Here is an 18,549-nt window from a genome sequence, read left to right on the forward strand (position 1 = left end):
AGCGTTGCTCAGGGATTCTATCCAGCACTTACCTTGTCCTGCGCTCCCGTGATGTCCCCCCTGCAGCGTCCCCGACTATCTCCTCCGGCCGATGCCGGCATCTGTTTTCCGTGTTCCATTCCATGCAACATCAGTACATACGAGATGTATGGGGGACAGAACTGGCGGGAAATTCAAAAATTTAAAAAGTGACATTCACTAAATAAACTAAAATCACATAGTAAAACATTACTGTATCAAACCATTTCACATACATTTTGTCCCGAGTGCTTTGTCCAGCGCCCTGCCTGCATTTTTACTGTTCTTTCTACCTGGAAACTGAGAAATGTCCATGGCGTTCAAAAAGCGTCCCTTTAGGTCAAAAGCGGTTTTAGATCGGCTAGAGAACAGCGATAGTAAATCAGAACCACTTGCAGAATTGAGTGATAATGATTCGTGGGGGAAATTCGTCATCAGACACTGAAAACGATTTTGCGACTTTGCTCAGCGATGTTCGAACTTGGCGCTATCTTTCAAATTTCAGTGTTTTTGGTTTGATTACATTATTGAATTAAATTTATTATTATATTATTATTTTTTATGATTATTTATTATATTATAATTTATGATTTCGTGTTTCAAATTTTATCATACCCGGGATGTTTACTAGACTCTTGTTCGGACAGATTTCAGTGAGTTATTCCTAAAAATTACAGCCTACAATAAAAAAACAACATATTTCCATGCAAAAAAATGTACCGCTTTGAGCACAGAAATACTGACATAATCAGTCCGCTGGGGAGGTTAAAAACTTTAATTTTTGAGCTAATGTTATATTGTTACTGTGTGTTATTGTTAACTGATGTTGTTTGCTTTGCATGAACGCCAATCAGCTGCAGCACTGATCTATGTATTTCCACAGCAGCGAGGCACTGCTCTCAGAATACATACAGAATACATACTGTACATTAGTGACTGCAGCGCTGCAGGGGGAGAGTTCTCCATACGCAGTTAATCCAAACAAAGTTTATGCCCAGCATTAGAAACATGGGGTGGTCTGAGGCTGGTAGCTCCTATGCTCAGCATATACAATACTTTTTTTTACTTTTTTCTTCATCCACTTTGATCAGTGTGAATGGAGGATCTGTTAGATTCTTTTTTTTTAAGCCCACAGGCTAAACAAAAAGATAAACATTACCTGAATACCCAACATTAGGAGTATGGCAGAAATGTCTAATGCTAGCCATACATGTAATGTTTTTAGAGACCTTAATGCCAGGACAGTTCAAATACTCCCTGAAATTACCCCTTTTTGAACTGTTGACACTCCAATGTATTTTCTGAGAGCAGGGGCGGACTGACAACTCATGGGGCCCCCGGGCAATAGGGGATCATGGGACCCTTGTGTCCTTGCCCAAACTCAAAAAAGCCTATGAAAAAGGTACCGGGGTATCTCATGGGGCCCCCTACTGACCCCGGGCCCTCGGACAGTGCCTGAATTTCCAAATGGTCAGTCCACCCCTGGCTGAGAGACATGTTGAGTCCATGAAAAATTTTATTTTTTGCCAAAAGTTTTTGGATGATTGCAAACGTAAATAAAGAAATGTTTTTTTTTTTTTTACCCAAAGCTGTCATTTAAAGTGTTACAAAGCCCACAACAGTAAAATCAGTCTGTATATGCAGAAAAGCATGCTTGTTATACTCACTGTGGAACCTAAGAGGTTAATCCTCTGCATTGTGTAAAAAGGCTGTTTGATCCTGTCTTCTCTGCCCCTCCTCTTGTTGAAATGACCACCTGATACAGACTGAACCTGTGGTCACATGCACATGCTCAATTTGGTGTGTATTGCTAGAGAGGTTTTTTCCTTAGGAGAGTGCATGTGATCAGCACAGGGTCAATCAGCACTCTCCAGACAGAGGTCATGGGATTTCCATCCTCCTAGAGCAGAAAGAAAACTCCTCGTACAAGCTTTAGCTAGTGGTGGGCTGGACACAGATAGAAGTCACAAGACTGCTCTATACTGCTGATGAGAAAAGGTATATAGCAGTTTGTATTTACTAAAATAATTGCAATTCCATGTTATGTGTACTGTGGGAGTTCAGATAGAATGAATGCAAAATCCTGGGTTTAGTAACAGTTGAAATGATATATTTCTCACACATGCCATGGGTATATGTGGAATTACACCCAAAACACATTCTGCTACTTTTCCTGAGTGTGGGGAAACCACATGTGCAAGACTTTTTACCATACTAGGCACAGACAAGGGCCCAAAATATAATGAGCACCTTCAGGGTTTCAAGGGGCACTAATTACTCATATGATTTCCTGACTACCTATCACATTTTCTGAGGCCCTAAAATGCCAGGACAGTACAAACACCCCCAAAATGACCCCTTTTTGGAAAGTAGACACCTCAAGGTGTTTGACAAGAGGCATGGCGAGTATTTTGCAGATCTTATTATTTTGTCACGATGTTTTGAAAAAGCTAATCACAGTTTTGAAGGTCATAAAATGCCAGGACAGAATAAACACCCCACAAATTACCCTTTTAGTAGACACTCCAAGGTATTTGATGAGAGCCATGGTAAGTATTTTGCAGATCTAATTTTTTTGTCATAAGGTTCTGAAAAATGAAAAAATTAAATTAAAAATACATTTTCACCTTCTTTCTTTGTTTTTCCAAAAACTTATGGTAGCAAATTAGATCTACGACATACCGTATTTTGCGCTCCATAAGACTCACTTTCCCCCAAAAAAATATGGGGGGAAATGACTGTGCGTCTTATGGAGCAAATATGGAGCGGCCGGCCCGGTATTCCCGCCACTTCGTTAGAATAAGGGGCTGTCCACTCAGCTCTACTGTGCAGAAGAACCCGTTCCTCCATCCTACCTGTTCCTCGGTCCAGCGGTGTCCTGACCACAGTCTCTGATCCTCTCCTGTACTATATCTGCAGTCTCTGGTCATCTCCTGTATTATATCCGCAGTCTCTGGTCATCTCCTGTGCTATGTCCGCAGTCTCTGGTCATCTCCTGTGCTATGTCCGCAGTCTCTGGTCATCTCCTGTGCTATGTCCGCAGTCTCTGGTCATCTCCTGTACTATGTCCGCAGTCTCTGGTCATCCCCTGTACTATGTCCGCAGTCTCTGGTCATCTCCTGTGCTATGTCCGCAGTCTCTGGTCAGCACCTGTACTGTGTCCGCAGTCTCTGGTCATCCCCTGTACTATGTCCACAGTCTCTGGTCATCTCCTGTGCTATGTCCGCAGTCTCTGGTCATGTCCTGTACTGTGTCTACAGTCTCTGGTCATCTCCTGTACTATGTCCACAGTCTCTGGTCATCTCCTGTGCTATGTCCGCAGTCTCTGGTCAGCACCTGTACTGTGTCCACAGTCTCTGGTCAGCACCTGTACTGTGTCCACAGTCTCTGGTCATCCCCTGTACTGTGTCCGCAGTCTCTGATCATCTCCTGTACTATGTCTGCAGTCTCTGATCATCTCCTGTACTATGTCCGCAGTCTCTGGTCATCTCCTGTACTGTGTCCACAGTCTCTGGTCATCACCTGTACTGTCCGCAGTCTCTGGTCATCCCCTGTACTGTGTCTGCAGTCTCTGGTCATCTCCTGTACTATGTCCGCAGTCTCTGATCATCTCCTGTACTATGTTCGCAGTCTCTGGTCATCTCCTGTACTATGTCCGCAGTCTCTGGTCATCTCCTGTACTGTGTCCGCAATCTCTGGTCATCACCTGTACTATGTCCGCAGTCTCTGGTCATCTCCTGTACTGCGTCTGCAATCTCAGGTCATCCCCTGTACTATGTCTGCAGTCTCTGGTCATCTCCTGTACTGTGTCCGCAGTCTCTGGTCATTTCCTGTACTGTGTCTGCAGTCTCTGGTCATCTCCTGTACTGTGTCCGCAGTCTCTGGTCATCTCCTGTACTATGTCCGCAGTCTCTGATCATCTGCTGTACTATGTCCAGAGTCTCTGGTCATCTCCTGTACTGTCTGCAGTCTCTGGTCATCTCCTGTACTGTGTCTGCAGTCTCTGGTCATCTCCTGTACTATGTCCACAGTCTCTGGTCATCTCCTGTACTATGTCAGCAGTCTCTGGTCATTTCCTGTACTATGTCTGCAGTCTCTGGTCATCCCCTGTACTGTGTCCGCAGTCTCTGGTCATCTGTACTATGTCCACAGTCTCTGTTCATCTCCTGTACTATGTCAGCAGTCTCTGGTCATCTCCTGTACTATGTCCGCAGTCTCTGGTCATCTCCTGTACTGTGTTCGCAGTCTCTGGTCCTCTCCTGTACTGTGTTCGCAGTCTCTGGTCATCTCCTGTACTGTGTCTGCAGTCTCTGGTCATCTCCTGTACTATGTCCACAGTCTCTGGTCATCCCCTGTACTATGTCTGCAGTCTCTGGTCATCTCCTGTACTATGTCTGCAGTCTCTGGTCATCTCCTGTACTGTGTCCGCAGTCTCTGGTCATCTCCTGTACTGTGTCCGCAGTCTCCGGTCATCTCCTGTGCTATGTCCGCAGTCTCTGGTCATCTCCTGTACTATGTCCGCAGTCTCTGGTCATCTCCTGTACTATGTCTGCAGTCTCTGGTCATCTCCTGTACTATGTCTGCAGTCTCTGGTCATCTCCTGTACTGTGTCCGCAGTCTCCGGTCATCTCCTGTACTATGTCCGCAGTCTCTGGTCATCTCCTGTACTATGTCCGCAGTCTCTGGTCATCTCCTGTACTATGTCTGCAGTCTCTGGTCATCTCCTGTACTATGTCTGCAGTCCATTGGTTCCAAATTTTTTTTTCTTGTTTTCCTCCTCTAAAATCTAGGTGCGTCTTATGGTCAGGTGCATCTTATGGAGCAAAAAATACTTGCCATGTCTCTTGTCAAATACCTTGGAGAATCAACTTTCCAAATAGGGGTCATTTTTGGGGGGTGTTTGTACTATCCTGGCGTTTTAGGGCCCCTGTCAGAACACAATAGTTCAACGGGGAGATCGCTGTGCTAACATCGGATCCTTAGTACAGCCACATCCTTCCGAGCTCTTCAAAATTGTTGTTTGTTCAGCCCGCCAGGTTGAACAAAAAAAAAAACTGATGGTGTGTACCAGGCATTAGGTCTAGAAACTGGATGTTTTATGATTGTTGTTAACACCAGAGTACCAGACTGGGGTGTGTATTGACCTGTTAACCACTTGCCTACCGGGCACTTATACCCCCTTCTTTACCAGGCCAATTTTCAGCTTTCAGCGCTGCCGCACTTTGATTGACAATTGCGCGGTCATGCAACATTGTACCCATATGAAATTTTGATCATTTTTTTCTCACAAATAGAGCTTTCTTTTGGTGGTATTTAATCGCCACTGGGCGCTTTACTTTTTGCGCTATAAATAAAAAAATTGCAAAAAATTTGAAAAAAAAAATGTTTCTTTGTTTCTATTATAAAATTTTTCAAACAGGTATTTTTTCTCCTTCACTGATGTGCGTTGATGAGGCAGCACTGATGGGCACTGATAGGCGGCACTGATGGGCACTGATAGGCAGCACTAAAGGGCACTGATAGGCAGTACTAATGAGGTGTCACGGATAGGCGGCACTAATATGCAGCACTGATAGGCGGCACTGATAGGTGACACTGATGATGGGTACTGATAGACGGCACTGACTGGCATCACTGCTGGGCACTGACTGGAGGCACTGACTGGCACAGCCCCTGGGCACTGACTGGTGGCACTGACTGGCAGCACTGCTGGGCTGCACTGGTGGGTGGCACTGGTGGGCAGCACTGGTAGGTGGGCACAGGTGGGTGGCACTGGTGGGCACAGGTGGGTGGGCACAGGTGGGTGGCACTGCTGGGCACAGGTAGGTGGCACTTCTGGGCACAGGTGTGTGACACTGCAGAGTGGCACAGGTGGGTGCACTGCTGGGCACAGTTGGGTGATCTGCTGGGCACAGGTGGGCGGAACTTGCGGGTGGCACTGCTGGGCACCGATCATTAGGGCACTGATCATCAGTGCCCTGATGATCGGTGCCGATCCCCGCTCTGACAACTGCCGGTTCTCGGGCAGAACTTTCCTCTGACAGCGTGAGGAAAGTGCAGTCGAGAACCGGCACTTGCATTTCCCTCTGATCAGCGTGTCATTGGACACCGCTGATCACGTGGTAAAAGGCCGCTGTGATTGGCCTTTTACCACATCACGTGATCAGCTGTGTCCGTAGGACACAGCGATCACGGAGATCGCCGGGTGCGCGCCCCCTGGGGCGCGCAGGAGAGCGCGTTCTGGGAGGACGTCATATGACGTCCACTCAGAACTGGCCGGCCGCAGTGCAGCCGTCATTCGGCTATCTGCGGTCGGCAACTAGTTAATGAGGTTTATGATGACCTACAGTAAATCAAAATGTTATCTGTTTGCAATTCTTTCCTTTTTTTGATGTTGACTAGTTTGGTTCTTCTGTGTCCTATCCTGATTCTGGCTGTTGGGAGGGTATTTAGGTCCTTGTCTATTAGTCCTTCTAAATCCAGTGTTTTGCTTGCTGCCAAATACTGCTAGCTATTATCCTGTTCCTTCTCCTTCTCTGTCCACTGTACCCTATATGCCAGTTCTTTGTACCTGCTATCTCATGTTCCTGTTCTCAGTTTTGGATCATGCTTCCTATCTGCACCTCCAGTTTTCCCAGATGCCCTTGTTCCCCATTCTGTATATATAGTATATAAATAGTTGTTAGTTAGGGTTTGTAATTGTTAATTATTAGTCAGGTATTCTGTCTCTGGATTTTGGTTCACTTATATATTTATGTTTGTTGTGTGTTGGTATTTGGATTGAGATTGCTTCACTGGAAATAAATCTCACTTAAAGCATATACAGTCTGGTCCCAGTATCCTGAGTGTAGCCATGTACATCCGGACATCCCTCCTGCTGATTCCTGACAATAAGGGTTTGCAGGGGCGGCGCCAGGTGGATGCTTGTGGGATGCTGAACCAACCCCCTAAAAATCCTTAAGCATCCTCATAGCACCCCAAAATTTACACACCATATTTGCAGTATGTCACAAAATTTTCTTCAATATTTTTGTACTTAAATACCAGGGGTTTCCTGTCACAGCCCCAGGAGGACGCTTTGTCTTTCTCCACCGACCACCACACAAGGCAGACACTGCAGTGCACTGCATACTGCCCCCACTGCCTCCACTTCATATTGTCCGCACAGCTTTCTACCCCACTGCCTCCACTGCATGCTGTCCTCAATGCATAATGCCCCACTGTGTTTACTGCATACTGCCACCAATGCACACAGCCCCACTGCCTCCACGGCATACTCCCCTTACTGCATACTGCCCCCACTGCCTCCACTTCATATTGCCCGCACAGCTTTCTACCCCACTGCCTCCACTGCATGCTGTCCTCAATGCATAATGCCCCACTGTGTTTGCTGCATACTGCCACCAATGCACACAGCCCCACTGCCTCCACGGCATACTCCCCTTACTGCATACTGCCCCCACTGCCTCCACTTCATATTGCCCGCACAGCTTTCTACCCGACTGCCTCCACTGCATGCTGTCCTCAATGCATAATGCCCCACTGCCTTTACTGCATAATGCCCTATCTGCATACTGCCACCAATGCACACAGCTCCACTGCTTCCTCTGTCCTCACTGCATACTGTCCTCACTGCATCACTGCCGCCACTGCATATTACTCATTGCCTCCACTACATACTGCCCCACTTCATACTGTGCATTTCCCTCACTGCATACTGCCCCACTCTCTCACTGCCTCCACTGCATACTTCTCACTGCCCCACTGCATACTGCCCCTCTAAATACTGCTCGCTTCCCCCACTACATACTTTTCACTGCCCTCACTGCATACTGCATCACTGCCCCCACTGCATACTGCTTTGCTGCCCCAACTGCATACTACTCACTACCCCCACTGCATACTGCCCTCACAGCATACTGCATCACTGCCCTTACTGCATACTGCATTACTGCCCCCCCCTGCCTACTACTCACTGACCCTGCTGCATACTGCTTTACTGTCCCCACTGCATACTATTCACTACCCCCACAGCATACTGCCCTTACTGCATACTGCATTACTGCCCCCACTGCATACTACTCACTGCCCCCAATGTATACTGCCCCACTACATGCTGATGGAGACACACTGACTGGTATACCCCTGGTATTATTCAATGTTGAGGGTTAGTTATTGTATAGCTCTGGGGGTTAATAATATACAACCCTGGGGTTTATTTCAGTGCTAGGAATTGTGCCATGCTGGGATTTATTATCGTGCATTGCTTTGAGTTAATTGTTGTGCCATGCTAAGGGGTTAATTATTGTGCATTATTGGAGGCTAACTGTTGTGCAGTGCAATATTATTTTGCCATGCTGATAGTTAAGTATTGTGCTGTGCTGGGGTCAGGAGCAGACTGACAACTCATGGGGCCCCCGGGCAATAGGAGATCATGGGGCCAGTGTCCTTGCCCAAATTTAAAAAAGCCTATGAAAAAGGCACCAGGGGCATCTCATGGGGCCCCCTACTGACCCGAGTTTCCAAATGGTCAGTCCGCCCCTGGCTGGGGTTGATTATTATTCTGTTCTTGAGGCTAATTATTTTGCCAGGCTGGGTGTTGATTTTTGTTCCCTGTTAGTGGTTATTTATGCTGTTCTAGCCTTTACACTTGCTGGGATTATTGCTGACCTTGACACTTGCTGTGGAAGGATAGGGATATCACTGCTAGTCTCATCTGGGTTTATTTTACTCTAACACTCTTTTAGTGTGCACCAAGGCCCCATTTTGTCTATACAATGGGAAAGACCATGAAAAAAGCCTCACTTTTTGGGCATGTCCCCCCTTGGTCACACCCACTTTTTTGGCCATGCCCAAAAGAGACATTAGTACCTCCACTTATACTTTCAGCACCCTCACAACACCCCTCAAAAACTGTCTGGAGCCTCCCTTGAGGGTTTGGTATAGATGAGTGGAATCTGGGCTGTTTGTTTACACACAAAACAAAGGGGCAGAAAGATACCATTAAACTGACAATTTAACCACTATGCGGTACCTGCCTGCAGTTTACTAAGGACGGATGGTCGCTGTAGGCAAAGTGATGTACCCTTACGTCGCTGCCCACTTCCAGATTTCGGGCATGGCCAGGGGCGGACTGACCATTTGAGCACTCGGGCACTGCCTGAGGGCCCGGGGTCAGTATGGGGCCCCATTAAATGCCCTCGGTACCTTTCATTGGCTTTTTCATAGGCTTTTTTGGGTATGGGCTAGGACACAGGGGCCCCATGATCCCCTATTGCCCGGGGGCCCCATGAGTTGTCAGTCCGCCCCTGACCATGTGATTGTGCACTGCGGAAGCCAATCAGCAAGTCTGTGACCAAGCCCCCTATGGGCATGGCCAGAGTGACGGCTGAAGCCATCCCACTACATCCTGTTTCTCTCTGACTCCTGTGGATCGGTTTCAGCGGTGTTCGTCCTCATCTATACTGTCAAGTTCCTAGAGTTACTTGGGATGCTGCTCCCATCTTCCTTTCTCTGCCGGCGGGGTGATTATTGTCTGCTGTCAGCCTCCAGCGGCACCAGAAGCATACCTATGATTCTCACTTTCTAAGATTGGTTTTGAACTTTCTTCTGTTAGTTTGAGGTCATGTTCCCGTGTTCTTGATCTTAGATTCATATTGAAAATACTGCCCTTTGAACCTTTTTTTGTTATTAACAATTTTTATTGGTTTTCACGTAAATATACAAACATCACATTTGAAGAAAAAAGGTACATCGATGGTAGAGAACTGCATAGGTACAGGACATATAATGTCACAAAATAACAGTGTAGAGGTTATTAAGACCGTACATTTTGGGCAGGTAAAGAAGAAATAAAAGTATCCCATGAGTTCCATACTGCCTCAAACACAGCAATCGAACAAGTATGTAGGGTGATATATAAATATTCCATCTATCTTATATCAGCAATAATTTTATACAAAATTGGCATTGAAGGGGGTATAGAGGATAGCCAACACATACGCATGCTCCTCCTGGCCACGGTCAGAACATGCACGGAAAGTTTCCTGGACGATTTGGGTAGGTCCGGGAATGGTAGGCTTAGTAAAAAATATAAAGGTTCAAAGGGGAGAGAGGTATACAATAGCAATTGTAACAAGGACAGAACCTCTTCCCAGAAAGGAGTAATGGATCTGCATGTCCAAAAAATATGGTAGAGAGAGCCAAAGTCCTTACCACAGCGCCAGCTGGCAGAAGAAGCATTCGGGTTATAGGCGTGGACAACTTCAGGCGTTTTGTACCACAACTTCATAATCTTGTATATATTTTCTTTAACCATCTCCCGTCCGGCCTTGTATATAAACGGCCGGATGGTGGCAGTGCAGGGTCGAGTGGCCGTTTATAAACGACCTACCCGTACCCTGCTTGTGCGCACTCCCTGGGAGCGCGCTGCACCGCGATCCGGTGCCCGCTGTGTCCTCCGTGCACAGTGGAACACCGATCGTCGGACGGGACCTCTGTACGAAGTCCCGATCATGTGCTCACTGATTGGCCAATCAGTGATCACATTCAGAGTAGTAAGCAAGATGTCACTTGTAACATCCTTGCTTGCTACATATGAAATCTTTGAATGATCACAGAGGTCACATGGTACAAGGCTATTCACAACAGCCTTGTACCATGTGACAAGCTGGGACCAATCACAGCTCACTCAGTAGTTCTCAATGGCTGCAAGAATGCAGCTAGAGAGAAGGAGAAACGATTGCTTTTACATCCTTTATGGGTGTAAAAGCGATCAGTGTAAAAAAAAAAAATCTTCATCACCCCCCACAAGTAGTACAGTGTCACCATGGTGACACTGTACTGCTAGGGTGACAGTATGTAAAAATAAATTAATTAATAAATAATATAAAAAAAATATACAAAAAATGTAAAAAAAAAGTTTAAAAATTATAATTTTTGTTTATAAATTAATTTGGGTTATTTTTTTTTTACTAAAAATATAACTGAATAGATTTATGATGAAATACTATTTATTTGCACAATTTTATAAGAAAAACACTTTTTTTCAAAACTTTTTGACATTTAAATTTACATAGCAAAAAAAATAAAAATCTCAGTGGTGAATAAATACCACCAAAATAAAGCTTTATCTGTCTCAAAAAAATGCTAAAAAATTCATATGGGTACAGTGTTGCATGACCGCGCAATTGTGATTCAAAGTGCGATAGCACTGAAAGCTGAAAATTGGCCTGGACAGGAAGGGGGTAAAAGTGTCCAGACTGGAAGTGGTTAAAGACCACACAAACAGAAGATCTAGGTGCGTTTTCCCAAATTTTCTTCCACATTATCAGATCAATATCACATTGTAAAAACTTGGACCACTTGCACATGTAAAGATGAGTATCATTAGATAGGGGGGAAGCGTCCATAAGGAGTCTATATGTGTTAGAAATAATACCCCTTTGGTGTGGACCCTGTATACATAGACGTTCAAAGGGAGTAGGCTTCCCCAGGATCAATGAGGGTAACATGGTAGAAAAAAATATTTTAAAGAGTGGGTGCACCAGCGGTAAGAAAAGGACTCTTGAAGAGAAGATAGAACAACGGGTGGAATGTGTAGTGGGGGTGCCTCAGTTTTGGATGTATTAACTTTGTAACCTGACAGGGCCCCGAATTGTCTCAAGGTCTTATATAAAACGGATAGGGAGGTGTGAAGGTTCGAGAGTATGAGGAGGATGTCATCTGCAAACAGGGATAGTTTGTACTCAGGGCTATGGGGCTATCCCACGTATATCTGGGTTAGACCTGATGGCAATAGTTAGTGGTTCCAAACAGAGAATGAACAATAAAGGAGAAAGTGGACAGCCCTGACGCGTACCATTTGACATCTGGAAGGGGGACGAAAGAAAGGAGGCTAATCTGACCTGCGAGGAGGGAGAAGAATAAAGAACCTTCAATGCTGCCACAAATGGGCCCTGGAAGCCAAACTTCTCCAAGACCATAAACATGTAGGGCCAACTTAAGCGGTCGAAAGCTTTTTGAGCATCTAAACTCAATAATATAGCAGGGATGGAAGATCGGTTAACCAGGACAACCAGATCAATAGACCTCCTGGTATTGTCTGCAGCATGTCTGGCAGGCACAAAACCTACCTGAACCCTGTGTATGAGCTTGAAGATGAATCTGGACAGCCTGTTGGCCAAGATCTTAGTGAAGATCTTGTAATCGGAGATCAATAGAGCAGTGGGGCGATAGTTATCTACAATAGAGTGGTCTTTGTCAGGTTTGGGGATAACCGAAATATACACGCGGGAGAACTCAGCCTGAGGTGTGACACCTTTGAAAAGATCTCAATAAAGAGAGAGGCGATAAGGGGCCAGGATACCAGTGAAGAACGTATAGTAAGAATAGGGCAATCCGTCTGGTCCTGGAGTTTTGCAGGAGGGGAGATGTTTAACTGTGTCGAATAATTCCTCAGATGAGATGTCCGCATTAAGGGCTGCAATGTCCGAGGGCGATAGCCTCGGGAGGCGATAGGGGATCAACAAAACTGTCAAAAGATAATTTTGTAAGGGGCAGATGAAGGTCTGGGGTCAAACAGTTATAGAGATTCTCATAATATGAGCCAAAAAGAAAGACCATGACATGGGGGTCATAGGTAGGGTTCCCATTCGGTTGGATTAGATGATCTGGCATCATTGAGGGGGATTGTGCTTTAAGACGATTAACTAGCATACAGTGAGGTTTATTAGAAAATTCGTAGAATTTCTGTTTGACCCAAAGGAGGGATTGTGCAGACTTACAGGAATCGAGGACCTTGATTCGGTCGCGAATGGAGCTCAGAAATGGACGGTTTTGCCAATAGACGTCATTCAGCCAAGGACAGTTGGCGAATAAGAGAAGCCTTGGCACTCGCTGAGGATTTTTTTTAAATGGGAGCCCATAGAAATACAGAGTCCCGAAATACCACTTTATGGCTTCCCACACGGTCTACAGAGCCAACATTGTGACTGAAATACATATCAAGTCCTCGAGAAAGTTCGTCCCGAAGATGATTCGTGCATGAAAGGTGCCAGTGACATGTTTTCGGCATAACGGTAGGGAAGAAAAGGTTCAAAGCTAAAGAGGCGTGATCGGACCATGTAATAGGGTTGATTTCAGAGGCAACCAGGAGAGGAAGCAATGGGGCAGAGATGAAGAAATGATCCAGGCAGGAGAAACTACGATGGGGAGTGGAGTAGAAAGTAAACTTTATGGAGAGGGTGTCTAATCCGGCAGGCATCAAAGAGACAATGCTCCCTTATCAATCTGTGAAATATTTTGAAGAGGAGCATTGCCGCTTCGAGGGTGTGGACTCGAAGAGAACTTTTCTGTCTTTATGAGGGGAAAGAATTAAATTAAAATCACCCCCAATAATCACATGTGGAGTGGAAGAGGAACCTAAGTTGGCAAGTGTTTAAGTGTTTCGGAAATAAATTGCAATTGACCCGTATTCGGGGCGTATAAATTCAACAGAACAAGGGGAGTGTCACCAAGCATACATTCCAAAATAATGAAACAACCTCGTTGGTCGACCTTGGAGGAAACGACCCGAAGGGAGCAGTGTGTCCTAACCAGAATCAGAATTGCCACTCCAGCCATCCGGAGGGATCAAAAGCCGAGTAGGCTTGGGTAAAAAATCTTGAGGCAAAACAAAAAGAGCCATTTGATTTGAAATGGATCTCCTGGACAAAAATAATGTCTGCTCCTGAGGATCGAAATTCCCTCAAAGCCATCCACCATTTTTGGATGGCATTAAGGCCCTTGACATTATATGACAAAAACCTTAAGGCCATCATAAAATAATAATGGATATAGCATGTGTACCAGCAGGGAAAATAAATGAAATACCATCGATGAAACAAAACAGATAACATTAAGATAACACAAAAAATAGAAATTGCAGTGGGAGACATAGATATCCTTAGAGATATATACTTGGGAACAATAATTAGACCCAAGTCGTCTAGGCCAATGGCTAGATGAAATTGGGGGCAACACGACATCCGACACATCAGGAAAGTCGTCAAACCCAGCCAAAAAACAAAAGAAAAAAGTGCACCCAACAAGGACTTGGCCGGCCAAAGAAACAATGTAGAAACAATGTAGAGATCAAGGGGGAAGGATCAGTACTGGAATTACCACAGGAAATCACCCCTGAAGAAAATCAGGTAGGCGGATCGCTTGATCGAGGAGGACGTGGGCATTGTGGGGTATGAGAAAGTCGCTTCCGACCCCCACAAACTGGTGTCCAGATCTTGTTGGTGGTTGTGGAAGGGTGAGATGGGGTAGGCGGCAATGAAGACGCATGATCTGACAACGATGGTCCCAGCTGCTTTAGGAAAGAGTCTGCCTCATGAAGATCACAAAAAACAACTTGGGTGTTGTCTTTGGAAATGACCAGCTTGAAGGGAAACACCCAGTGATAGGGGACATGGTGTTGCTGAAGGTGTGTGGTGATCGGCTTCAGTGCCCACCATTTGGCCAGGGTAATTGGAGAAAGGTCACAGAAGAGCTGGAGTCTGTCCCCTTTAAATTCCAAAGAAGATTTGTGGCGGACTGAAGATAATAAGGCTATTTTGCTTTGAAAAAAATGGAAGCTGACTATGACGTTGCGTGGTCTGGTGCCTTCAGCAGGTTTCGGGCCCAGAGAGCCGTGAGCCATATCTATTCACCAATCCGCTTCTGGAACCATGGAAGCGGTGTAGTTGAGTCAGCAATTGATTCGGACATACTGCAAATACAGATATTTTGGCGACGTTCCCTGTTTTCCAAGTCTTCTTGTTGGAGCTGCATTTGGGACATGGAGTGCTTCAGATATGGGGTCTTCCTCCAAAACATGAACGTATTGCAAACTTATTCTCTAATTGATCCATGCAGTCTCCGATCTGGGCTATTTCCTCTTTGAGGTCCAAAGCCAATATTCCAACTATAGTGGATATAGAAGCGGTAATGTTGCATAAAAATACTTGCAATTTATCGTCCAGCACAGAGATTGTGAGAGAAGATGAAGCCTGCTGGGACGCCGAGGTAGAGTGTGGATGATTCCCTGGTAAAGGGTGGACTATTGTCCCTCCTGTCATGACCTGGTGCTCAGATTCTTCCATCTGGGGATGGTTAAAAGCTAGAGCTGTTGGCTGCTCTGATGGGAAGTGAGCTGCAGTACCCTCCGTGGCCGCCGGAGGTCTGGGATCGCTCCTCAGACTCTTAGTGGCACTCAAGGCCGGGTATTGCGGCCTGGAAAGAAACCGCAGGAGCGGGTGCGGGCCGGGTGCGGAGCTGATGTGAGCTGATGTGACTCACCCGAAGCGTAGTGGAAGCTGTGGAGTGTGACGGGAGAGCCAGGAAGGTCGGGGATGAGCAGAGCTCAGGAGCTACACATCCACCATCATCCCTGGTCGCTGCCCTCCTGAACGTTATTCACATTGGTAATGTATTTAAAGGTTTCAGTCATATCTTCCCTTTCCCTATACATATTAAGTTTCTGAAGTCTCTCCTGATATGTTTTATACCTCAGACCTTTCAACCACTTTTGTTGAAAAATACTTAATTTGTGCTTTTACATAAAATTGTGAAGTTGGTGATAGGGTCTGTTTAAACTAAGTAAACATTCATATTACCTGAGGATATCCATAGACCCCAGTCAGTGCTGCTGATGCCAAAGATGGAGAAGTCATCTTGTGACCTATGAACCCAACCACTTTGCTCTTCTTATGACAATCATAGTTTGGAACTGGGTCCTCCAACCTGGATATTACATTCAGCACACTTTGTATAGCTTTATATTCTCTATTGCATGCATCAAAAATCTGGAAACCAAACGTGATGTTGGGCAACAAGTCTGTTCTGTTATTTATTTCCTCTATGGCAAAGATGAAGACTAAAAGATGTTTCAGATAGATGAGCTCACTGAAGAGAGACAGTTAATATTATTTTGCATGAAAAATAAATGCACCTGACAATACACATTAAATATTGCACAAACAATGTTATTTTTTTATGCAAGCTGTTCAATGTCTCCAAACAGAAAAATATGTTGACAAAAACAAAAAGGTTTTAAAAAATGTCATGGCCTTCGAAGATAATCTTTTTATTCTTTGTACCTAATCATAGATTCCAAACAAAAAATACAATAGTCCAAATTTGAGGAAAGAAAATAGATAAGCCAAAGAAAAAACAATAAATTGTTTAAAGTGGTGCCAAACTGCAACCCCCCTCCCCACCACATCTTACCTGTATTCTAGAGTTCTCTGCAATACACATACTCACCCACATAACGAATCCAGCATTGTCCACTGTTCGGGTGCTATTCAGGAGGTTCAATGCCACTATCTTGGTCCTCTTCAGCGGGCTTCCTCCTCTAGGGGTAGGCAGCCAGCTCCAATGATGTGTGGGGCTGCCCCCCATCTTGCCCTCTGGCCTGCCCCCAGCCACTCTGTTTGACAATCCTTTAGCTTCTTTGAAGATGTGATGTAAGTATCCCAGAAGGTTGCAAGACCAGTGACACATCATTCTGGCCTAGACGAGAATACTGGTGGGGGCAGGACAAAAAATATGTTTAAAAAAATTATAAAATCCCAGATTTATGGATAGGGAGGGGGTGTTAGAATGGAAATCTCTTCTGGAAGTTAAGGTTTGCTTTAATGGGAAAATAACTTGGTGAAATGTATACAAAAATATAAGCACAATACAAAAATGTTAAGTATCTTACATCTTTTTTTGTGTACAATATAAAAACAGAAGTGCATTTCCTGTTTCCAACTCCCTGTCTGCTCTCCTCCTTCCAGCTTGCCTCTACAGAAGGGAAACTTTTTTTACTTTTCTCCAGGACATAACTACAGATCATAGGGCTCTGTGGCAACATTTTGATGAGGCCTCCCAACAACCTCTTGTTGTGGCATCTAGCAGTATCAACTGTACATGCGACTGATTGTGGGTGGGGTCACCTTGCCAATGCATATGGGGGTACCTTTGGCCTGTGTGCATGTTCGTCGATGCCCAGGACCAGGTGGGTATTAGAGATGAGCTGTACACCATGTGAAATAGTTAAGAGTACAGTGTCCATCTGTGAATCCTGCCATCCCATGGCACTAGACAGCTTGTCTATGAGTTGTTGCATTTAAGAGGGACACTGCTGAGCCTATTCCATCTCTACCCAGCCAACATGCTTTTGTCACCTCACTCCCAGTGAGAGAATGGGGTTCCGCCATGCACTAGCATGGAACTCGTGCGTGAACCCTGTTAACTCCCATACCATGCAGCCGGGCTGTGGATCTCCATAACGTTGGTTCGATCCTGAATGTTTGGGAACTTGGGGGACGTCAGAACACTGAACCCCTTGCTACTTGTATCATGCTTCATGACAGACTGCGAAACACATTACACTAGTCCTTAGTTACCCATTGCAACTGCTGTTACACTCCTCCTGCTAAGTTAGCCTTTATAATGGACTTATTCCATCCCTGTATGTGCTTTTACTGGTTCTGTTCCTTCATACGCCAAGAACCATCATGCACGCCTTTAGAGTATCTTAGGACTAGGCTTTAGAACGATTTAAAAAACTTCACTGAATGTCTTCATGGTACAATAAATACCAGGAACAACACAGTCCAATACCCTAAGCTAACTAGCGGAGGTGACTGCTCAATCATACTTTTGACAGGTGTGAGTCCATAAAGGGCAATATCCAAAACTTGTAGTATCCTCCAGACTTCCCGTCGTCTTGTGGGGCTACATGCTGGCTCTCTCAGCAAAGCTCCAAACTAGCAAGTGATCTCTCTCCAACCTTTCCTAGAGCATCTGCCTCCTTTGAACTGGACCTTCCCCGATTTATGTATATCATAAGATGAAAGGCCTGCCCTAGAAAAATCCCAGGAACTGAGGTTCCAAAAGTTAACCCTTTTCCCAGCCAGGGCAGACCAGCTAACTAGAAAAGGCATACAATACCCCTGTAGGCACCTGCTTACGTGATTGCATCATAAAACACACCCAAACCAGTTTAAGTACCTAGTATTTAAACTAGGCAGGTAGTGGAAGCTGTCAGCATAGTACATGCTAGGTACAAGTGCTATAGAATTTTCCAGGGAAGAGAAGTAATTAGGACAGAAAATTTACTTTTATAGAAGAATTAAAGGTATGGATATTTTTACATAGTTACAAATATGTACAGTATATACCATACTTCATACTTGTGGGATCCTGCCAGATCCTGGAAATCCCTGTAGTAGGCACCCCTATTCTAGTGATCTCCACTAGCTTCTGGGTCCTGCTCTGAGTGGCTGTCTTGTTGAACTGTGAACAAAGGACGTCAGCCACTTGGCATGGGTGCCATTCAGGGAATGCTTTACAATTTCTTAATAAATGCAAAACATACTCTGATTACAGTTGATGTCACTGCCCCAACTCTATACCTCTTCCGAACAAAGAACTCTTTGCATTCTTTGAGAAAATGCAAAGCAAACTCTGAATGGCACCCATGTCAAGCAACCTACCACCTGTGTTCAGAATGCA

The 18,549-nt window shown here is 45.2% G+C and overlaps 1 protein-coding gene across 1 annotated transcript in view; it reads right to left on the reverse strand.

Moving 5' to 3' along the window:
• Window positions 1-16,446, reverse strand: part of LOC149434565 (vomeronasal type-2 receptor 26-like) — a 52,835-nt gene extending 36,389 nt beyond the window's left edge. The window contains exons 1-2 of the mRNA XM_089663636.1: window positions 16,313-16,446; window positions 15,660-15,948 (exon numbers count right to left, since the gene is read on the reverse strand). Of these exons, the coding sequence (XP_089519762.1) occupies window positions 15,660-15,948; window positions 16,313-16,446 (423 nt within the window). The remainder of the gene's footprint in view (window positions 1-15,659; window positions 15,949-16,312) is intronic.
• Window positions 16,447-18,549: the final 2,103 nt, after the last annotated feature.

The sequence above is a fragment of the Staurois parvus genome, unplaced genomic scaffold (assembly GCF_062004578.1).
Source record: "Staurois parvus isolate SC_StPar_1 unplaced genomic scaffold, SC_StPar_1.0 ptg001733l, whole genome shotgun sequence".
Taxonomy (NCBI): Eukaryota; Metazoa; Chordata; class Amphibia; order Anura; family Ranidae; genus Staurois; species Staurois parvus.